Genomic DNA, 25,345 nt, shown 5'->3' with positions numbered 1-25,345 from the left:
CTCTGGAACATTCCAGAAGCACTGAATTTATCATTCTAAAAGGGCCATGTAGTACTCCCGAGAGGCATAGAGCTGAGCCACTCAGTGTGTCTCGAGGTTCCAAAATTCTGATTCTATGCTTTTTTGAACATGTTATTTAGCAGGTGTTACCTAATAGCAAAAGAAAATGCTATCTTTACCAGAATGCACTTAGGAAATATATAGGAAAAAAAGGACATTGCAATGCACTTAATAATTTCAGAGAAATGAGGAGAAGTAGTTCAGTGACTATATTCTGTACTTTCTTTCATTGACTAACATAAATAATGTTAACTTGGCTAATTGTTTACCAAGTCAAGTATTCAAAATTGAAATCATGTAAGTGAAAGTTCTATCCTAATAAATGTTCTTATATAGCGCTTATCTGTATGAGTCATACTTTAGCCAGACTTTAGAATGACTCTTGCCAAGTTTTTTGAGTGCTCAAAATTAGGCAGTACTTTTTGGAGATTGTATTTTGTTTTCTTTTTCCCCACTCACTGGAGCACTGTCATCAGATATATTATTTTGGGTTCATTTAACTCTGAGCAGTAAATTAGTTTTGATGATATGTTTAAATATGTGATGCTTATTGCAAGTACCTGAGATAAGATGTATATAATTGCTTAGTATTGTAAAAAGTCTCCTTTTCCATAATTTCCAGTATTGTACTTAACATTTTGATAGCAAGCATCATTAAAATATTATAAAAATAAGAATACTTACAGCCACAGGGAACAAGATTCTCCAAAGGACACCGTTCATGTCACGGATATGGGTAACCAAGCTCCACAGCAGCTGCTGGCAGTGGCTCATGGGGTGGGGGAGAACATCTGCACAGTTTGTGGTACGATAATCTGGCACGCTGTTGTACTATGCATGACATTGTGATCTCAGCTGTATGTAACGTCTTGATCTTGTGCATGAGCTTGTGTACTTTGTGGCAGGTGGCCACATTCTAGTAAAGGAATGTGCTGAAAACCATCTATTTACATTAAGTTGTATTTTCCCTGCATGTACAAGTTGTGTGTGTCAGTTTTATTCCACTAGCAGTAGTATAATGAAGTAATTTTATTTAACAACCAGTAAACTATATTACTTATGCTCCAATGTGTATTAAAACACTTTCTTGATGTAGTTATTTTTAAATTTAGGATCTGAAAAATTGGTAGTGAACATGGTTTAACTTTAATATGGGCTTATTTTTGTTTGTGTAATTGTGTTTTTAAAGTTTTTTCTTTTAAATATCCTCATTGGGGTCAGATAAAAGTTTTTTTTTTAATGACTATGTAAGCACATTTTTCTGGTATTTACACAGAAATATCCACATGTGTATAATTTTATGCATTTTACTAAATAATGTATTATAAAAATATTTTAAATTTGACCTGTCCACGTTTTAGGTAGAAATGAATATACAACTTATTTTCAAGATAACATGTTATTTTTGTTATTGGACAGCTAAAGTATAAACAGGAAATTTGTAGTTCTCTATTATAGAAAGCATTTCAGGAATTTATATTCAGTTCTTAAAAATAGTATCTCAGATATATGTGAATGACTTTTTGCTCCAATATTCAACAACAAAATCGTCATTACCATTACTTCATAGCATAGCAACGGTGGTGAAAAATAACTTTAACTTTTATTCCTAGGGAATGAAAACCCTCATGGGCATTATTAGAATGTACCAGTAAACATTTCCCAAATGCATTCCTTGGGAATACACAGTTAAAAAGGAATTCTTAAGTCTAATTTGAACATGATCGATTATGATTAGTTGGCTTATTTACAGCCTAACTTTTCAAAGCCATTAATACTTCGATGCACATCGTGACTATCTAACAAGGGGGATGTTATAGGCAATATATATCTAATTTTGTTTGACATGGTGTTCTTTTTTGGGGGGAGGAAGGTAAAAACATTGCAGGGAATACATTTTGAGATAACCTAGTATAGATTATCTGTAATCTTACTGTGTGTAAATAAATATTTTAGAATGGTTGAAATACTCTGTTGTTCACTTGCAGTTATCTGATGTCATCTTCTCTCTTATCAAAGTCTGTGGGTCTGTAATTGTTTTCTTTCCTTTGGTCTGGTAGTACTTACTACAAAACAAACAAACAAACCAACCCTGAGAGTTGAATTGAGTCTTGACAGACAGAGATTTTTCCATTTTATATTTTGATTACCATCTGATTTGGAAAGGGAAGTGTTACTTTGGACAATAAGGGTAAGGCAATAAAGCTGAAAGCAATATTGAATTCAAATAACTGCCTGTACACATTGATAAATGTATCTGTGTCAAATAATTTGTAACTAATAGACCATTCATCATTATTTCCTTGGTATATCATTCTCTGTACTAACTCTTTTAAATCTTAGTACCTCCTGCAACACAGAAGTATTCCTAGTGAAGGCTGACAGCCCACTAAGATACTTTTTACTTTGGAAAATATACTACCTTTTGAGGTTTTATCCTTAGTTCTATATGTCTAGAAATTTGGCTTTATCTTTCTACTGAAAGTGAATCTCTCAGGAATAAACTTATAGGTAGTAGAATGTGAACCAAGTAGACAGTAAGACACCCATACTTCAAACAATGCCAGACAGCATAAAGAAAGAGAAAGATAAACTCGAAATTCTAATTCTTGGCTGTGATATAAACTAAGATCTAGCTAGGAAGAATTGAGTTTTCAGCACCCTTCATTACACTGCTCGACTCAGCATGTTCCACATTTTATGACTGGCTTCTTGCAGTACCCACTTCTCCCTGTATGTATCAGCTAAGATGTTTTTGGCTGCAAGGAACAGAGAACCTAAACTGTGACTTAAACCCTTTACATCTGTTCACTTCAAAAAAGTCCTAGATGCAGGTATCCCAGTTATTTTAGTGAGATGATGATCTCTTGATGGACCTGAGTGTGTTGACTTTCACACTCTCTTGATAGCAAGATGGCTACCACAACTCAAAATATCACTTCCCCCGTAATAGCGTCCCCAGTACAAAGAAAGAGAGGCAGAAAAAGAAGCTTTCTCCTCATATTCCTTATACTTATTAGGGAGAAAAATCTTTTTGAGAAGCCTTTGGCATACTTCTACTCATTTATTATGGAACATAATTGAATCACACGAGCACCCCTAGAGCACTAGAGAATAGAATAGAAAGATTACATGATTGGCTTAGACTTATGATTCAACAACTGCAGCTAGGATGCTAGAAGAAATGAAAAACAGGGAAATGGCCTTTGTTAAGGCATCCAAGCATCTGTAACGCCATTTTAACTAGTGATGCACTTAAAACGTGTGATTTAGCCTTCCTTATTTCTGCTGTCTGCTGGGTTAGAGGCCTTAGTATCCAAAGGAGGAACATTGGCACCTGTGGCACAACAATTTGATTGGTAGCTGACCCTACCTTCTTGCCAATTTAGGTCTTCCTGCTACTAAGCAAACATATCAAAATTTTAAAAGGGAGGAAGAGGGGATAGGAGGGGAGGTAGTTATGCTGTGACTGAAGTGGTTAAGCCTGATAACCAGAGGGAAATAGTACTACACAATGTGGCAAAAGAAAAGGATATAGGTGGAACTCAAGAGATGTCTTGGGGTTCCTTCTAGTGATACTATATCCTATGATAAAAGTAATTTTTTAAAATTCACACTGGGCCTACATGGCCAAGGCTTATAACTCACCATTTAGACTCCTCACTAGGGAAAGCACCTCAACCAGTTGTGTGGCTGGCTCATTCCTAGGGTCCAGAGTTGAATATGGATTCTTTATTCCAAGCTCCACTCTCCTTGGAGGATGCTTTTATGGCATCCATGTAATCTATCTCTTGACTCATGAGGTTGGAAAATACGTGTATAGAGAAAGAGTTTTTAGATTTTTTATTTTTGTTGAGACAGAGTCTCACTCTGTTGCCCAGGCTGGAGTGCAGTGGTGCGATCTTGGCTCACTGCAATCTCTGCCTCCCGGGCTCAGGTGATTTTTGTGCCTCAGCCTGTGGAGTAGCTGGGATTACAGGTGCATGCCACCACACCCAGCTAATATTATTTTTAGTAGAGACAGGTTTGCCTCGAGTGACCCACCTGCCTCGGCCTCCCAAAGTGCTGGAATTACAGGAATGAGTCATCATACCTAGCCTATTTTTTAGGTTTTAAAAAGAGACACAAAGAAGTAGTATTGTCTGTGCGTGTGTGTGTGTGTTTGTGTGTGTGTGTGTGCATGCACTCACACGCACAAGTACTTGTGTCATGTACACCTCTAGGAATTGGTATGTGAGAATATAATGACATGACCATGTGCAGCCATCTGGTAGCCATGAGGAGTATTAGTAACCCTACCAAGAATAGCAGACTGGAAAGAAAGAATTGGGTCTGTGATGCTATCTGTGAGCCTAACAACCTGGAGCCACATTAGTTTGGAACTTCTTGTTATACAAGGTAATTTTATTTTTGAAGTAAATGTATCACTTTATTTTGAACTAGGTTTCCTGTTGTTTATAACCAAAAACATCTTGATGTATTATTTCTATTATTATTATCCAAACTCTTAAGAGTTTGAGATGTAATCCTCAATGCAAATTTTTAAAAATACACATTGCTAACTGGGTACAGTGGCTCACACCTGTAATCCTAGCAATTTGGGAGACCAAGGCAGGTGGATCACTTGAGCTCAGGAGTTTGAGACCAGCCCAGGCAACATGGTAAAACCCTGTCTCTACAAAAAATACAGAAATTAACCGGGTATGATAGCATGTGTCTGGAGTCGCAGCTACTTAGGAGGCTGAGGTGGGAGGATCACTTGAGTCCGGGAAGTTGAGGCTTCAGTGAGCCATAATCATGCCACTGCACTCCAGCCTGAGTGACAAATCAAGACCCTGTTTCATAAACAAACAAACATTGCTAATTCTCAGTAGCAGATCCAAATTTACTGAAGGGAATTTGATCAGGGCAAAAGAAGCTAGATGACAGTGAGAGGAGTCCCTCACCAAATATGGCTTAATTAGCTTCCCCCTCTGTAAGAACTGTTTACCCATAGGAGCTAAAATGCTGGAGTTTATGGCAGGCCCCTTCCCCTTGATCAGCATTAGAGTCAAAGTGAAAAATTATGCCTCTCAGACACTAAATAGCCTCTTCCTCTGCCTAGACAAGTTAATACCTTCAAGCGACTAGCTACAATTTGTCAAATGGTGCTAAATTGGAGGCCATTTTCTTTTTTTGAGAGTAATGTGGTACGTGTGGATATGCTTGTGTGTATGTATGTATGTATCTATCCCTTTTTAATCTGATCCATCAGGTGATTTTATGGTTAAGAAGGCAGCTTTACCCTTTGCCTTTTAGGACAACTTTAGTTTACACCTTACCCTAACCATACTCTATCCCAGCCACCCTCCTTTTCCCTTTTCTCCCAGAGTCACTCCAGCATGTGGTGTAGAATCAGTTCCCAGAGGAGGTTTGTGGACTCGGAATAAACCTTTTAGAAACTTGAAAGAAAGACAAATTTCCGAGGCCCTCTTCTAATCTTTATCTAGTTGAAAAAGAGATTCAGGCCCTAGAATATTCCATAGTTTATTCATCAGTCAAACCACCTCATGTATTTTGCTCTTGTTTTATTCAGTGTGCTATGGGAGCTACTAATTTGCTGTATCATTGAGTGTGAATTGTCTAGGGTAAAAGCTGAAATTAGTGGAAAATGTCTTCATCCTAGGACACATTTAAAAATTTTTAATATTAAAATATATGCTATAATGAACAATTTTTTATTTGAATTTTACTTTTGTTAGCAATTTAAGTAATTGTAACTAGAGACTTTACAGTGGTACATTGAGTACATTGAGCTTTTTAAGTACATTTTAATGAAAAATCTGTTTGCTTTTTATTTTCTTATCATACAGTACCTGACCCCCTTGATACCTCCCAAATATTTTTCCTTATCCATTGTGATCACAGTTTCAGTGAAACTTGATATTACTTCTAGATTTAAGTTCTCAGCTTTAATGTCCAAGGTGTTTGCCTCTTCCACATGTCTTTCATGAATTCAGCAATTGTTACCAGTGTCACAGTAGATGTCACTTCAAAATATGAGTATTGTATCAGAAATCCAAAGGATAATATTTCCTCAATTCTTGGATGTCATCAATTGTAAGACATCCATCAACTTACTTACAGCTTTTCAAATATGGGAGTATGAAGGAAAAACTACCTTAAGTGCATTTTTTAAAACCAAGTAACTGTAGCGTACATTTATCCGTAAAACTACATAACATTTTCTTCTTTTATATCATGAAGTTTTTAGAGAGATGCCTTCTTTATAACAAAATTCCTAAGATTTCTGTAAATCTCTTTTGGTTATTAGCAGTTAAATATAGCATCAAAGTGACATGCTACTTTGGATTATTTGGATTGGTGACTCTGACCTTTGAGAATTTATAATTTGAGGTATTTCAAAGTGTGCTGGGGTTTTATCTGCCCTTAATATTTGATCCAGCTTATACATTTTTTGGAAGGAGGTTGTTTTTGTATTTTTCCCTTGGTTGAATTATATAATCCTCGGAAGTTTACAGCATCTCTTGAAAGTCAGCTGGAAGCTTTGTACACATAGATTCAAACATTCATTCAACAAATATTTATTAAGTATCTCTACCACTTACAATTTATGTAATGTTGATTCTGAGCAAGTTATTTAACCTCTGTGCTTCAGTTTCCCCACCTGTAAAATGGGGACAGTAATAATACTTATAACAGTTTTCTTGTGAAGATTAAATGAAATAAGACATGTTAAACATGCTTCTAAGTGTTCACCAAACTGTAACTCTATGTTTATACTAAAGGTACAACTACAACCACTTAAAATACCAAGAACCAGGCACTGTTCTAGGCCTTGGGGTTCTTCCTCTTCTTGAACTTTTGGATTCTAGTAGATAACTATATGACACCTGACGAATGGTCCTTCATGAAGTATGTATTGGTCACATCAATATCTCCTAGCTTTAAATGATACCCTTGTCTTTAATTGTATTTTCTGACATGTATATGCAGTCTTTTGCATATACAGTAACATTTTGTTTCAGTAGTGCTGCTGAGTTTAATCTTTTTGGCATTTAAGCAATAATTAGGGGTCGAGAGTTATGTTAAAATTAAAATATGTTTCTTGGCTACAATGTTGGCAGGATGAACAGATACTTAACGTTACATGATTAAGTATATACATGTGCTAGCAGTGAAACTACCATGTAAACCCCAACTTGCTTGTCTACTAGTACACTTTTTTTTAATGTTGTTTACTTTAAAACTGTTTCAGAGCTGTTAAAATATATTTATAAATGTACATATTAAGATCTAGGTAATATGATAAAACTAGTATTTATGGGTTAGTCATTTAAACAGTTGTATATATGCACATTGCAAATCCAGTATTTGTATGTGATTCTTATAAAGCAAGAATTCTAAATTAGCTAGCATCATTGTTAAATGTGTCACTTTCTCATTAGTTTCAGTTATTAATCATAACCTAATAGAGATTTATCTCCATATTTTGATTAGAATAGTTTCTTTTTCTAATATAGAGACAGGTTAGAGATAGAGGGGGCTTTTCCAAGAAGCTTGACTCAGCTAGCAGCAACTTTTTCAATAATAATTACAAAAATGATTGTTACATTTAATTGATAGTAGTAATTTATTATTTAGGAAATACTTTCTTAGCTATCATATTGATCCATCCCGGTCACTAATGTGGTTCTTTTGGGGGATATTAGAATTCACAGATGTGGTTCTTTTTCTGTTTGAGGCTATTAGAACTAATTAATAGGGGCTTTTAATTATTTAAAACTTTAGAAAATTAGGTTCATGTTATTTTGCTTGCCATTGCTTTTTCTCTCTTGAAAAATAAGCAGAAAGACCTATCCTATACCTCCTCTGTGTTTTCCCTGGACTCCATTGGAGGGAATTTTTATTTTTATTTAGATTTTCCTTAAACCATCACTCTTTTATGTGAGATTTTCTGTTGACATCTTTTAACTGCAAATAATTTCAGGTGTATATGTCTCTGTCCTTAGCAGTTCCTCTGCATTCTGCTCTTTAATATGTTGAAAAGTCTTCCATAAATCATTCTAGCTGAAATCCTTGCCAATTCAAACAATGTTTATACATAAACTGGTTTAATATTATATGAAAGATAAATGTAAAATCAGAACTCTTCATTATCCTCCAGACAAAATTTAGTATTATGTTTTATAACTAACTGAGAAAACTGGCTTCAGGATACTGGCATTCTGTCTTCACAGCTGTTAATTCTCCCACTTCAGTGTGGACAGTGTGTGCTCTCTGTTCTTGCTCTGGAAGAAAGGAGACTGAAATCTGCTATTTAGACTTAAAACTGACATCAAAACTATCTTTAAATTTCTTTCCCAATTTTCATTGCCCCCTTTCCTCTTCTTAGTTCTGTGTAACACAGAGCCTTCTGGTGAATAGCCTAGTTATGGGTTCCTCAGTGAGAGGAAAATTTAATACTCTTATAATCTTTCTATCTAGGACAACTTTTAAAATCTGGGCATAGATTTTACTTTAGTCTTTGAATCTAGTGACTGTATTAGGAATAACCATTGTAATATTTATAGGCAGCTTAATAAAAGTAATGTGTGACATTTCTGTTATGTATGTGCTCGAGGTCAGCGTTAAACATAGGTGGTCATGGAAAATTACAGAAGGCAGAAAACATTACAAAATTTAGTGGGTAGAAAGAAATGAAATGACAGGATAAAAACATAGACACCTAGTCTTAAACATACTAATTAAGAAATCTTCTGCACTTATTTTACTGCAGCCAGAAAGCAAGGTGTTGATTTTTTATTTGCATAATAAATATCCCCAGATAAATTATTCTCAATTATTCACATTCTGTGGGGCCCACCCTCCCTTAACTATAGAGCACATGTTCTGTGATTAAATAGGGAGAATGAGAACTTCTGGACTGATAAAAATTAATAGATTTTACATTTACCTTAGCAATTCTTCAAACACTGTAGAAAAGAAGAAATAGTATCAGAGCAGTCATCTTAACCATTGCTGCTGCTATTTGCAAACAAAACAATGGGAATGTTCCCATTTGACCTGCAGATGTGTCAATTATTTTTTACTATTAATAACGTATATTGTGTCACTTAATTTTTACATTATCTTCAGTTTGAAACTGTTATATTTCAGTTTAAATTTCATTGTGGTCAAATGTATACTTGAAAAATAATATATTTATTTAATTTCACTGTGGTTACAATGTATACTTGAAAAATAATATATTGGTTATCATGTTGAAAGAAAAGTTAGAAATCTAGATTGAGCTATATTGTTTATTATTATTTTTAAAGTCTTCAAAATGTTTTTTAAAAAGAAAATTAAATGCAGTATCCAATTGGCTTTCTATTATATAATGGTCTAAGGACAGTTTGATTACCTGAAAAGTAGTGGCCATTGTACTAGATTTTACATTGTATACAAGGACAAAATTGAACAAAACTTGCTAAATCAAATTTTTTTTCTAAATTTCTTTACTAAGTTGTTCTTTAGGAAAAAAATTAAGGGTACTCCCTAGTATGTGACAGTTTTATTAGTGACACCAATAAAACAAAACAAAACATCGTGTAACTTTTATTGATACCAACTGTTACACAATATGTGTGCCAGGTGTCTGTGCCCGTAGACAGTACTGTCAGTACAAATAGTCAGTACTTTTTCATTTGGCTTTGCATGTCCACTTTTCTAGAATTCACTCTGTCCCCAAATATATATTTACTGATTCTGAACATATGTATGGTAGATTTTGCTTAACCTTAACAAGAGATGGGTTGAATTCACATTAACTTCACCTAGATTCTCACTGCTGCTTGGCACTCCTTTAGTTTATTCCTAGTGAATTCCCAGTCATATCCAGTCATATCCTGCATCGTTGTTGATAGAAATCTTCACCACTTTGCCCAAGAATCCGAATCAGCCCTCTCTTTTCCAGTGCTCCCAAGATAGACCTCTCTAAGAAAGAAACCAACATGTTCTTTGTTTTCTGCTTTTCACTTTCTTACTATAGCTGTCTCTGAACCAGTGCTTCTGTGCTGTCCCCCAGGCTAATCATTATAAACTCCAGCAGTATTTTCAGACCTTTCCCCTGCCCTCTTTTTATCGGCTTTGCTGCCCCTGAGCAAAATCTGCACATCAGTCTTTTCCTGTCTGTATTGACCTCTCTTTTTGTCTTCTAACATGAGTAGGTTGTAATTATCTTGAAAAAAAAATACTTTCTCTTTTTTCCTTTTAATTTTGCCCCTTTTTCCTCCTTTGTACCAATACATTTTTCAAGTGAGTAGACAATACTCAGCTTCCTTACCTTGGGCTCATTCTTTCGTTTTCTTCTTGGATTTCAGCCTCTGCTACAGTGTGGAAAGAGACCTCTTGAAAGTCACTTCTTTCCTCCCAGTCACCAAACTCAGTGCCCTCTTCCTATTCTAGTATCCTTCAGCTATTTGAAAGAAAAAGAAAACTAGCTGTGTTCCTTTTGCTATGCACTTAGCCCACTAAGATTTTTACTGATTAGGAAACTGAGGCTCAGGAAGATTGTGTAGATTGTTTATGTTCATATCATCATTAAGTTGCAGAACCATAGCTCGGTCCCTGTCCTAAAAATGATGCTCTTTCCATCATACTGCATAATTGCACTAGACACCCGGTTCTTTAACTCGAAGGCTCTTGGCCTCTGGAACATTATTCTATCCTTCTCTTCATTACTCCCTTACTGATCCTTCTTATCCAAGATCCTGAATCTATATCTTCAACCCTCACTTTTAAAATATATCCTATTATATTACCAACTGCCTACTATGCCTTTCTAGTTATATCTGTCATCACCTAAAATTCAACATTTCTAAAAGCTAACTCTTCACTGTTTTCTTCGAATCAACACCCTCTGCGACTTTTTTTTGACTTGTCCATCTTTCTATCAGTCATTTCCCTCTTCATCTAAGCCAGAACCATCAGCTGTCTTTCGCTTTTCACTGTCGCATGGCTTGATAGCCAGCATATTTATCAAGTTATTTTCATATGTGTAACATATTTCTAGTGCTTTTTCATATGTTCAAAGCTGGACAGTTGTATAGCCTGCTATCTATTTATGTTTTAAGTCAGTGCTCCGCTGAGTAGCCCACTATCTAATTTTTCTTTCGTTATTTATCTTTATATTGCTGCCAAATTCACATTGTAGCCCATTGCTTCATCAGGTTTAAAAGCCTTCAGAGGCTTCCAGTTAGATTTAGGATAGAGAATAAACTTCTTACCCTAAAATTCAGCACTATTTCTGTCACTGTCATAGTCTGGTTGTAGACTTACTCTCCAACCCAAAATGTTTCCCATTCCTTCCTAAAAATAGTCTTTAAAAATTATATATTACTTTTGCTCATATAATACAGTATTAACTGGAACATTCTTCTCCAGTGTTCCCCTCATTCAGAGTTGTCTAAACCCCTTACATTCCTTGTCTAAACCCCTTACATTACTTCAGTCTAATCTCTAGCAGGAAACCTTATCCAAACGTCCTATCCCACAGTGACTTTTCCTTTCATTGAACTACTGAAACACTTACTTTTCATAAGCATTCATTTAGGTTTTCTTCTACTGCCATTATTGATGTACCTTGGCACATGTGTGTATTCTAGATGTTTATATATGTGTCTCATTGCCACAGATAAACTTTAAATTTTCTTAGGGCAAAACTCTGTGTTATACTAATCAGTGTCTATCACTGAATACCTTGCATATCACACCTTGTGTTTAATATATTTCAAAAATAAAATGTAAACAATTTTAATGTATCGTTTCCTTCTTTAAAAAATATTTTAAAACAGATGCATATATGTAAATATACACAGATATACATATATCTATTTTACAAGCTAGTCTTACAGGCATTCATCTTTCTATCTAAATGTAAAGTGAATTGGATACTTTTTAAAAAAAATAAAATGACTAGGAAATTTATAATTAGTAGCATGAACATTATTTACCAGTTTATTTTCCCAAGAAATATGAAGCCTGGTATCTATTTTAATAAGAGGAATTTTATTTACCCCACTGTAACTATCCTTTAAAACTATTTTTTAAAAATCTATTTTGGCCAGTGGTTTCCTTTCACCTGACAAGAGCTGATCTCTATGCTTGGAGATAACTGAGATTAATCATGTTGGTTTCAGCCCATGGTAGTACTGACACCATCATGATTCATCTCACAGTTATCTGACAGAACTGTCTTAGAATTCTCTCCACATGCAAATAAAAAGGAACTATATTATGACTGCAACAATTTAGATAATTCTAAAAGTTGAACAGGGTTGCAAATGGGAGTTAAAATGTATATAGATTAAATGGTCAAATTTAAGTAGTTCTGAGTTTGAAGCTTAATCTTATTTTGAAAATGTAAAAACAACAACAACAAAAAATTGAATCAAGCAAAGACAAATGATTGGTCTTTGAACAGCTCAACTGAAGTTACAAGCATTCTCTTCCTTATGTGGTACTAACCTGTCTGCCTATAATTGAGATTTCCTGACTTTACTTCTATACTCATCTAGGATAGGGATTTGTAACCTGCAGTCCTTAGATGGAACTCAATTTCTGTTTTAAAAAATGTGTATGTGCATTATTCTGGGAAGAAGTTCTGTGACTTTCCTAGTACTCAGAAGGGTCCATAGCCCGCCAGAAGAGCTTAATATCTTCACTACAACCACATACATCTTTTCCTTTTTCCTTATGACACAGCCTTTTAGATATCCTAAAGTCTTAATCTTTTCTTCCTTCCTAAGTATATCTTCTTCTCTGGCCTAAGACTCCTACGTCCCTCAGCTCTTTCTTACATAACATGAATTCTACAGCCTTCAACGATCTCACTGGGTCTTGATTTCCTTTATCCAGATAAGTCCTAATTTGTCAGTATGCCTCATAAAATGTGACACCCCAAATTGGAAACTTTTATAGTCAATTATTAGACTATACTGAGCTACAACCTTCCTTCTTTAGAATACTATTTATATATATCTAGACTAATGATTTCCTTTGCATGTGAGACACTGCACAGATGTCCATGCACATACACACTGCTCGGAGTTCTAGTCCTGACTAATCACTGATATGCTATGTGGTCTAGGACTTTCTCTTACCATTCTTCTAAAATTTTATTTTTAAAAATGTTTATACTACTTACTAAACAAATATATAGTTATTCAACAGACCTCATGCTGTGGAATTTTTTTGTATTTAATTGTAGGTTGGTGCGAAAGTGATTGCGGTTTTTTGACATTACTTTTAATGGCAAAAACCACAGTCACTTTCGCACCAACCTAATATATAAGAAGATAAGAATTTGGAAGACTTACAGCTTGCTTATTAGAGACAGTTATAATCTGTTCTCATGTCTTTTTGTTATTCCTTTACCATTCACTTTGGTAGCCCTTCTAAAGTAACCTTCCTCTCCAAAGGAATCCCAAGCTTGAAGCTGATGCCTCTTTTCCTCATAAAACCAATAGAGTTGGCTTATTTCAAACTGTGTTCCCAATTTTCAGGATTGAATTTAAAATTCTTTGTGCTCATGCCTGCTCCTATGTATTTGATTGATTTGGGAGAACTCAGGTTAGATTGGATATAAAATTCTCAAAATGTGTTTTTTATAAAACAGAATATGGCTAACAGTGTATTTTTATGATGTTTACATGAGGCAAATACCAGTGTTAATTTATAACTATCACCAAATGATATTAAAGTGGCATAGATTACATAACTAGAGAATTAGATATCATTAATATATAATATTAGTAGGTTTGCTTATTTTGCACAATTTTTAAAAAATAGCTTAGCATTAGTTCTACATCTCTGATACTGATTTAGGTATGAATAAAGTATTAAATAATACTTAATTGACATTGTTTTTAAATCATCTCAATTAAAATTAAATACTGGAAATAATTCTAAAATATTGTTATCCTTTTACACTGAGGAATTTTGGAAACAAACCTGACTTTTGCTAAGCAGATTGAGTATACAGTCAACTCTCGATTATTCAAACTAATGGAGGAAAGGATAGAACAAGCATTAATGGTTTTCTAGTTGCTGCCCCCTCGGACAGTTGATGAAAGCCTCATTCCAAAGAAGTATTTTGGCTTTCCATCTTATCATATTACATTTTCTAGCCCTTGTATTCAGGATTTAGTCTGAAATACAGGTTACAACAGAGTTGACAAGAAAGTTTCACGTTGTCACATTCTTTTCTTCATGTACATTTTTAAAATCAGTGCATTACATTGCTTTTGTATTATTAAAATTCACATGAAAATTTGATCGAATTGCTAGTAGGCTATTATGTTGATGGCTCATAAAGTTAGTTTTATATAAAAAGTCTTATCTTTGAATTACAACTTACAGATAATTATAACCTTTCAAAAGCATTACCTCGTGGTACCTAATTACTTAAAAAATATTTTTACCATAAAAGTTTTATGAGATAGTTTTTATCTTGAAAAGGTTTTTATAGATATTCTTCCAACTTTTAAAATTCTTAATGTGTGTAATATTTCTGAGTACTGTGTAAGTGTTTGTAAAGTGAAGAAATGCCAAAGGAATTTATGTGTGAAAACATTATGTTGTGTGTATATAATACGTCATTTTCTCTGCCAATTAACGGCACATAGTGTGCTAGTATCCAGACATAAGTATTCATGGGAATGCATGTATCTGGATAACCGCAAGTTGAAATAAACCCACCTGCCTTTTATTTCAATAACTGCACATTCAAATCCAGCTAAGACATTTATTTGAATGTGACCTCTGTATATGTGAGAGAATACTGTTTTCAGCATTTGATTTTTTTGTTGTTGGTGGTGTTTTGTTGTTGGTGGTTTAAATCTAAAGTAGGTAAAAACTTATGGGTAATGCTTCTCTGGAAAACTTTGCATGCAGAGAAAAGGAAATTCAAAGATAAATTCTATGAAAAATGTTGAATTGTTTTGTCTTACTATGTTTTCCCTCAGTGTGTATTGTAGCTAGGTTCTTGTAGAACATAGCAATGTTTAAAGCCAAAGTAGTATAACCTATAAATTGGCTTGGAGTTGGGCTTCCTTTACTTTGAGTTAAATAATTTAGTATTTTTCTCTCAGAATAAAATTGCTAGTCTTTCATTTGGAGCATTTTTTTTTTATCAAGAAGCTATTTCCTTGAAAGGCATACTACAATATATATGTGAGTTTTAAGAAATCATGTTTTCTATTAGACAGCAGAAGCGTTTGTTAAAAGACTTGTTTTAACGTCCGTATTGTGGTTTCATCTGCAGTCCCCTTCCCCAAATTAGGCCATATTTCTGTATAGTTAGTTTTACCTGACATGAGCCAGAAAATTAAATAAGATTTCTGTAACAGTCTTAACTTTGAATTTCCTGCTTTTCATTGCATGTAAACTATCAACCACAAACAATAGTTTCAGTTCAAGTTCTAGCTTGTATTTTGCATGTTAAAGCTACAAAAAGTCTATTAATGCTGGAAAGAATTTATAGCTAATGTTGTGCTATTGCTTAATTGTTAAAATGTATAAATAAAGAGCAATTTTATTTATGTAGACTTGTCTTTCTGCCTTAGGGAGTGAACTACTTTATGTCCAAGGGTATCCTAGATGATTCGCCAAAGGAAATAGCAAAGTTTATCTTCTGTACAAGAACACTAAATTGGAAAAAACTGAGAATCTATCTTGATGAAAGGTAAAAACAAAAATTAACTTTTCATCCAAAATGAGTTAAGTAATGTTTTTGATGAGTTAAGTTTTACTTTAAAACTAATACTGCATAGTAATCATCAGGTTGCAAAATTGAATAAAGGCAGGGAAAAGATTCCTATGTCTCACACATCATTTCTTTTGTGAGCTTTAACTTGTTGATGAGGAAGTTACCATTTTAAAAGTAAGTAAAAGTCCACATACACACAAAAATGGAAGCCCAGCGTCTTTGTAGTAGCAAACCAAAACAAAATATTTTTCAGGAATCTGCAACCCTGATTTTTTAAGACAAGTAGCCATACTCTAAGTGTTTATAGTGGTAAAAATTCTGAATTACGAAATTATCCATATAAAAAGCCTAGTACAAAGAGAGATTATAGTCATAAACCCCAAATCCTAGGGATATAACTTATATATATTTGCATGCAGACACTATATAGAAATGTCGTGTTCAAGTGTGAAAATTATGAAAATGTAACATTTGGCAGTGTTTTACACAGAGATGATGGTTAGTATGCTGTTCTGATTTGATAGTTACTCATTTGTACACTTTACTTTTGGTTATTAAAGAACATAAATTTGGGGACAACATTTTGATGCCACATAACTGAACTACCATTTTTGAAATTATAGCTCTCATGCTAATCTAATGTATGGCTTAAAAATATGTTTACCTTCATTGTAATTCTCAAACTTTTGTATATCTCAGTATTTTTTAACAACAATCTGTAAATATTCATTATATTCCAGAAACTTTGCTAGAATAGTAGTACATGGATGATTAAGATACAATCCCTGTCTTTGAGAAGTCCAGAGTCCAGCATACTGGTCATTGAAAGATATAAAAATGGCATCATTAAGTTTTTTTGTCTTTAAGTACCAAGTACCTAGGGATAGGCAGGGCTTTTTTTCTTTCTTTTCTTTTTCTTTCTTTCTTCCTTTTTTTTTTTTTTGTAAATATTTTAGGTTTTGTGGGTCATATGATCTTTATCACAGCTACTTAAAACTCTGCCATTCTGTGGTGAAAGCAGATATAGACAATACATAAACTAGTGTGGATGTGTTCTAATAAGCTGTATTTACAAAAGCGGGCAGCAGGCCAGATTTGGCCCAGTAGCTGTAGTTCACCTGTTCCTGTTATATGCAATTGGTAGAAGTTGAAGATTATGATCATAAAATCATGATTGAGTTCAATAAGAATTGAAGGACATCGTAACAATGTCCTTGTGATTTTTTTTAAATGCTAGTGATTTTTTTTAAAATTATATATACACACAAATATTTATATTATAGCAAATAAGCTAAATGTATATCAATAGGATTGTTTTGTCCATTAGATAGGATACTGTGCAGCCATTAAAAATAAATTAGGTGGATCTAGGTCTAAAGATATACAAAGCTGTCCACAATATACTATGTGAAAGAAGCAAAAACAAATTCTAAAACAATATAGCATGTGTAGGCATTCTTAAAAGTCTACGTAAATAGTTTTTACCTCTGAATAGGTGGTGACTGTCCTTACTTTCATAATTTGAAAAATGAACAATTCTATAGCTATTTGGATTTGTCCAAGAAGACACTTAAAAAGAAGTTGTTCATTTTAATACTACGGAATTCCTTTTTTCTTCATTTTAGAAGTAAAATTACTAGGTTTTACCTTGTTTCATTTTGTTGTAAACTACTCATGAGAGATTTCTTTTTGTTTGTTTGTTTTTTTTGAGATTTATTGCACAGCATGGTGAATACAGTTAATAATAAAGTATCGTGCATTTCAAAATCACTGAGGGCAAATTTCAAATGTTCTCACCACAAAAATAAATAAGTATTTGAGGTGACAAATGTTAAAATTACCTTAATGTGATTATTCCATTTTGTATTCATACTTTGTAACCACTCTGTATTCCATAAATACATACTGTTATAAATTGCCAATCTACAACACCATTTAAAAAAATTTTAATGAAGTATAAACCGTTAGATGTACAAATATGAATGAACCTCACAACACAGGGTTGATAGAAGCCTCTGGATGAATCTATTCATATAAAGTTCATGAACAAGCAAAACTAGTATGTGGCATGGACACAGGAAGGGAAGGGGAACATCACACTCCGGGGACTGTTGTGGGGTTGGGGGAGGGGGGAGGGACAGCATTAGGAGATATACCTAATGCTAAATGACGAGTTAATGGGTGCAGGAAGTCAACATGGCACATGGATACATATGTAACAAACCTGCACATTGTGCACATGTACCCTAAAACCTAAAGTATAATAAAAAAAAAAAAACCCACCATAATGGAATCACTACCCAGATCAATGTAGAAGAATCCATAGCACCCCAGAATCCTCCCTTGTACCTTTTCCTAGTTAGAATCACTAGTTGGACTTCAACTGCCTCATGAGAGATTTCAAAGCTAACTTCTTAAATAATCATACTTAGATTTTTTTAATGTTGGGAATTATATGTACTTTTATAGGATTAGCTGATCTAGTAATCAGTAATAAGGTATTTTATCCAAAAAATGGAAATTTGTTATTGTTCTTAACATTTTTTTAATGAAGAAAAGTTAACTAAAGCTGTGCCTTTTTTTCTTTCTGTAGGAGAGATGTCTTGGATGACCTTGTAACATTGCATAATTTTAGAAATCAGTTCTTGCCAAATGCACTGAGAGAATTTTTTCGTCATATCCATGCCCCTGAAGAGCGTGGAGAGTATCTTGAAACTCTTATAACAAAGTTCTCACATAGATTCTGTGCTTGCAACCCTGATTTAATGCGAGAACTTGGCCTTAGTCCTGGTAAGAATATATATATTAATAGTACATCACCTCCTGCCCACCTTTAGGTAAAAACGGAGATATATGAGACATTTGTCTCACTGTGGGGAAAAATATTCTCAGTAATTACAAATACTTGTTTTACTGTTTGTAGCAGTGACAGTGACTGACTACTTCATCATTTATGAGCTTGGGAAAAACAGTTTGTCATAGCTATGGTGTGCGTGTGTGTGTGTGTATATATACACATAGCTATGTATATATAGTCATTTATATTTTTTATATATTACCTACAAATTTATATATAAATATATATATATTACAAATTTATATGTATACAAATGTCTATGTCTATATACACATATAGACATACATATAGACATATATACACATATAGACATAGACATTTGTATATATATAAATTTGTTATATGTGTCTGTCTGTATAGGTATATATAGATATTTGTATATATAAATTTATAACATATATTTGTACATATGTGTATATAGACATTTGTATATATATAATTTTGTAAATACATATTATATATACATTTGTGTATATGCTTATACATATATACGTAGACATAGCTATCATGTGCATGTATGTATATGTGTATATATGTATATATACATAGAATTTTTTAGAATACCTATAATACACATATTACATAGAATACATATACCTAAAATATATATGCAATATAAGCAGTCTTTTTCCTTCCAGATGCTATCTACTATGCTATTCTTTGATTCTACTTTCCATTAAAACATTATATGTGTGTGTATATATGAGTGTGTGTGTGTATATATGCACACTATACACACACACACATATATACATACATGTACATATATATTCACACACACACTGTTTTAAGAAGAAAGTTAGACTTAGCTACATAAGTTCTTTAAGAAACTATTCTTGTTTGGGTGTTAGATATTTCTACTAGTCTAATTGAAAACTTGAGAAATTATTTTTAAAGCTTTTAATAATCTGCAAATTATATAGGTAGCACCATTTTTCACTAAAATTTGTTTTTAATACAACCGGTTTTCATTGTTTGTGTGTACTTCTGTCTATATGTGTATGTTTGTGTGCATATGATATAGCCTGAATCTCCTACATATTGTTTCAATTGGTATAGCTTATCTTTTCATATCAAAAATTTTATTGTGCTTATCTTATTAAACAGAGATTACAAAACTGTTCCTGTCATGTGAAATTTGTTGAGTATGCTTTACAAGACATAATGTTCAACTTGGCTTTCTTAATGACTGCACTCCAGCCTGGGCAACAGAGCGAGACTCTGTCTCAAAAAAAAAAAGACTGCAGGATTCCAAAATATCAGCAATATCGTAGTGGAACTATTATGACGTTTGTTACTGTTTTAATATTAAACATCAAATATTACCCTAGGCATATATAAAATCTTGTTGCATGGTGCTCAGGTGTAGCAGTCTTTTCCCTAAAGATTTACTTTCAAAATTAATATGTAAGTTCCACAGGCCTTTATAACATCTTAAATGAGAATATCAATAATCTTTTGAGTTATTTACATTTTATTTTCTAGTACCAGATTAATATGTTTTCTTGTCATTAAAGATGCCCTCAAATTAAATTAGGTTTTTGTAAAAGCATTCTATATAAATTTTTTTTAGAAAGAGGAGATAAATACTGACACTACAAATGTATTTTATGGATGTTTGAATAGAAATATCACATTTGAAAGCAAAGACAAAAATAAAGCCAATTCTAAATTTTTTAAATCTAGAATGAATTTTTACTATACACTCCTAAACTGTTCTAAAGTTCTTTTGAAATGAAGGAAATGCATGCTTAATTAATATTAAGATAGGATGATAACCATCCTGGTTTGCTCAGGACTGAGTTTCCCAGGATGACAGGACTTTCAGTGCAAAACTGGGGAGAGTCTAGGCAAACTGGGATGGATTGATCACTCTATATTTATGAGCTAATCTTGATCTCTTGAAATTACAAACATTTTTGCCTTATATAATGCCATTGGAATCATATTTTGTAAACCAACTAATAATTTGAACTGTTTCTTTTTCCTTCCAGATGCTGTCTATGTACTGTGCTACTCTTTGATTCTACTTTCCATTGACCTCACTAGCCCTCATGTGAAGAATAAAATGTCAAAAAGAGAATTTATTCGAAATACCCGTCGCGCTGCTCAAAATATTAGTGAAGATTTTGTAGGGCATCTTTATGACAATATCTACCTTATTGGCCATGTGGCTGCATAAAAGCACAATTGCTAGGACTTCAGTTTTTACTTCAGACTAAAGCTACCCAAGGACTTAGCAGATATGGGGGTTACATCAGTGCTGGTCATTGTAGGCTGAGTATACAATCAAGCTTCAGTGTGCAACCTTTTTTTCTTTTGCCATTTTCTATTTTAGTAATTTCTTTGGGGAACTAAATAATTTTGCAGAATTTTTCCTAATTTTGTTTGTCATGTTTTGCACAAAGCAGAGCCACTATCTAACACAGCTGTTAAAGAATGATAAACTGACATTATACTCTAAAAGATGGTGTATTTGTGCATTAGATTTGCCTGAAAAACTTTATCCATTTCCATTCTTTATACAAATACCATGTAATGTGTACATATTTAACTAAAGAGATTTATAGTCATAATTATTTTATTGTAAAGATTTTAACTAAAGTTTTTCCTTTTCTCTCAAACTGAGTTCTGAAATTTATTTGATTCTGATCTGAAACTATTGTCTTCGTAAACGTTAGATCTGACTTCAGATAGAAACCAATACCAGCTTCCTTTTCCTTTAAACTTTGAAGAGTGTTGATTTGTTACTATATTACTATGCAAAACTGGCAGTTATTTTTATAATATAAATTTATAATTTGATTTTTTTATTTTAAAAACTGGGTTAATCAAGTCTCGGTAAGTCCTTTAAACCATTTAGGATTTTTAAAACATCAAAATTTATGATTTACATTCATAGGAATAGAATAAAATAAAATATTATTAGAACTCTGGTAAATGTTTGCTTGCTTATATGTGGTGTGATTATGCAAACTTTACTGTTTTTCTAATCTTGATGATCCCTGTTCAGAGTCCATTGAGAAAGTCATATTGTGAAGAACAGTAAACACTCTTTACTCATTGGTTCAGTGAATATCTATCCAGGGCTTTACATGTGTTAACATTGTGCAAGGTACTAGACATGGGCCCTGCTCTCACAGATAATACATAACTGGGTACTGAGAAGAAAAAAATCTTAATGGAGAGCAACTATATGAAGTATATCTTAATTAACAATTATTTAATAGTTAAAATATGCAGCATTAGAATGATAGAGAACAGTGAATTTATATGGTAAGTTAAAAGTGACCTCCAAGTAAAAAGCATAACCTTAGGAATGAAATAGTATGAGATGGGTTGAGCTACTAGTTTAGAGGAGGGAGTTGAGGGAGGTAAAAACTCCTTACTAGAGGTATTGAATCCTGGCTTCCTTTCAGATCTGACCCTTAGTCAAAAGTGATTGTCAGTATTACAACTGGAATGTTGTACTACAGATTTTTCAAGGACAAGACATACGATAATCAAATTTCGAATGTCTAAGGGACTTTTAGACTGATAGTAAATAATTTCTAAGATTGTGAAGCAAATATCCAAATCGTTTTTACATGTGCATAATTTTGAATTCCATGACAATTCTAATTTTTAACTTCAAAACTGCGTTATTACATTTCAAACGACAAAAGCTGGGGATAACTATTATTTACTATCGTGCCTAGTTTCCAGTGATTAACACTTTGCTCTCTCCCTCTGTCTACCTCCTTCTATCTTTCCTTCTTTGTTTTTCTTCATACCTCTTACCATCCAGTTCTCTCTGCTTCTGTTTTAGCTTATATCTTTTCCTTTTTTTGTATCCTCAATTTCCTTTTTTTCATTTTCCTATTTTATTTTTCTACCCTGACCTGATTATAAATGTGGATTGGCAATATTTGCTTTTCCAACATTTTCTTAGGAATATTTCAACACATTGAAAAGTGGGGCCAGGCACAGTGGCTCATGCCTGTAATCCCAGCACTTTGGGAGGCCAAGGTGGGAGGATTGCTTGAGCCCAGGAGTTTCAGACCAGCCTGGGCAACATAGCAAGACCACATTTCTACTTAAAATTAAAAAATTAACCAGTCGTGGTGGTACATACCTGTCTGTAGTCCTAGCTACTCAGGAGGCTGAGGCTGGAGGATGTCCTGAGCCCAGGAGGATGGCCTGAGCCCAGGAGTTCAAGGTTGCAGTGAGCTGTGATTGCCACTGCACTCCAGCCTAGGCAACAGTGAGACCCTGTGACAATAAAATTTAAAAATAAAATAAATTTTAAAATACAAAAGTGGAATTATTTTGCAGAGAATGCCTATATACTCACCACCTAGATTCTACAATTAAAATTTTACTGTATTCACTAAATCATGTTTATCCATTCCTCTATCCATCAATCCATTATTTTGATACAGCTAAAAATAAGTTTCAGACATAACTTCCTAAAGACTTAAACTTGCGTATCATTAGCTAGAGATCATTATTTTTCGCTTTTTTTTTTGAGACAGAGTCTCCCTCTGCTGCCCAGGCTGGAGTCCAGTGGTGCGATCTCGGCTCACTGCAACCTCTGCCTCCCAGGTTCAAGCGATTCTCCTGCCTCAGCCTCCCAAGTAGCTGGGACTACAGGCATGTGCCAGCATGCCCAGCTAAATTTTTGTATTATTAATAGAGATGGGGTTTCACCGTGTTAACCAGGCCAGGCACAGTGGCTCATGCCTGTAATCCCAGCACTTTGGGAGGCCAAGGTGGGAGAATTGCTTGAGCCCAAGAGTTTCAGACCAGCCTGGGCAACATACCAAGACCATATTTCTTGCTTAACCAGGATGGTCTCGATCTCCTGACCTTATGGTCCACCCACCTCGGCCTCCCAAAGTGCTGGGATTACAGGCATGAGCCACCGTGCCAGGCCAGCTTTTTTGTTTGAGGTAAAATTTATGCGTACTAATCAATGAGTCTCCACAAATGCGTGTATACCTGGGCAAACCAAACCTAGTTCAAAATAGACAACTTTACAGCCTATTTACAGATAATATTGTACTATACAACATGAAACATAGAAAACTTAAAATCATATAAGCCTCTTTACCCTATCACCCCATCCATTATCTTATTAAATGTATTACATATAGTATATGTTATAAACTCCACAATATAATGTTATAATTTTCTTTGAACAGACATATATTTTAAATTTTAAAAAATGCTCTTTTATATTTACCCAAATTATCATTTCTGATGCTCTTATTTCTTCCTGAAAAATCCAAGTTTCCTTGTAGCATCTTTCCTTTCAAACTGAAAAGCTTTAACATCTATAGTTCAGATCTGCTGGAAATTAAGTATGACATTTTAAAATCTGAAAATGTCTTTATTTTGTTTTCCTTCCTGAGGAATATTTTTGCTGAATACATAATTCTAGATTAACTTCCCCCCACCCCATGTTTGACATTTTAAGGATGTTGTTCCAGTTTCCTGACCTCCATTGTTTCCAATGAGAAGAGTAGTGTTCAAATAGTTTTTCCCCTGTGAACAAATGTAATTTTCCTCTGAGTGCTTTATTTCATCAAATATTTTTTTTCAATCTCATTTTCTCTTTTCCTCCTGGGACTGCATTTATGAATATGCTAGACCTTTTGATATTGTCTCACAGGTTTTGAAGCTCTTGGTTTTTCATCCCTTTTTTTCTCTTTTTTCTTCAATTGGATTTTTTTCACTTGATTTGTATAGTCCAACTCACTGACTCTTCTGTACTCATTTTCTTTTAAGCCCATTCAATGAACTTTTATTCTAATTGTTGTATGTTTTAGTTCTAGAAATTCTATTTAGTTTTTATAATTTATATTTCTGTGCTGAGATTATCTTTTCATTCATGACAAGTGTATTTTTCCTTACAGCTTTTAGCATAGTTATAACAGGTACTTTAAGATACTTGATGGCTCATTTCAATATTTGATTTCAATATTAAATACTTGTCTATTTTAATATTTAGTATTTTAATAGTCAATATTTCAGTATTGAGTATTTCAATATTCAGTTTTCAAAATTCTTATTTTAATGTATGAATGTATTCAATATTCATTTCAATATTCTGGGTCATTTCATTGTCAGTCTTCTCTAATTTTCTTTTCTTTCAAGAATGGGTTACATTTTCCTGTTTCTTCATACGTTGAGTAATTTAGATTGTGTCTGGGACATGGTAAGTAAAATGTTGCAGACACCCTGGATTTTTATTTGTTTCTCCAAAGCCTTCTTATTTTTTTTTTTTTTTTTTTAAAGCAGCTAGTTAACTTGGCCAAACTCCCAACTCTGGTTCCCCTAGAGTTCGTGGCAGCTCAAATTTTAGTTCAGCTTTTTAACCTGGCTATTGTACTTGAAATATCTTCTGTACATGCATGCTTGGGAGACCAGCCAGTGTTGGCAGAGTCATACACAGAATTTAGGGCTCTTTCTGTGGTTCTTTTCTTACCAGGATTTCCCTCTGCATTTTCCGGCAGTTGCCATTACCTCAAACCTGTCCTGGTGTTCTTCAAGTCAGTACAACTATAGTCTCCACATGATGCAGAGTGAGGAGTTCCCTCAGGCTAAGAGCTATAAAAATAGGAAACTCACTCAATGCTATTTCTTCTAAGTATTCACTCCTCTGTAGCATCAACCTGCTTTTGATTGTTTTCTAT

The 25,345-nt window shown here is 33.7% G+C and overlaps 1 protein-coding gene across 3 annotated transcripts in view; it reads left to right on the top strand.

The window, feature by feature from the left end:
* The window catches only part of FBXO8 (F-box protein 8), a 49,329-nt gene extending 28,037 nt beyond the window's left edge, over positions 1-21,292 (top strand). For all 3 annotated transcript variants that reach the window (XM_063638442.1, XM_055276433.2, XM_055276434.2), the window contains 3 exons: positions 15,669-15,787; positions 18,405-18,601; positions 20,663-21,292. In XM_063638442.1, the coding sequence (XP_063494512.1) occupies positions 15,669-15,787; positions 18,405-18,601; positions 20,663-20,850 (504 nt within the window). In that variant the 3' untranslated portion in view covers positions 20,851-21,292. The remainder of the gene's footprint in view (positions 1-15,668; positions 15,788-18,404; positions 18,602-20,662) is intronic.
* The last annotated feature ends 4,053 nt before the right edge of the window (positions 21,293-25,345 follow it).

This window comes from Symphalangus syndactylus, chromosome 4 (assembly GCF_028878055.3).
Source record: "Symphalangus syndactylus isolate Jambi chromosome 4, NHGRI_mSymSyn1-v2.1_pri, whole genome shotgun sequence".
NCBI lineage: Eukaryota > Metazoa > Chordata > Mammalia > Primates > Hylobatidae > Symphalangus > Symphalangus syndactylus.
The sequence above is the reverse complement of the archived record's forward strand: the minus strand, read 5'-3'. Positions and strand labels throughout refer to the sequence as shown.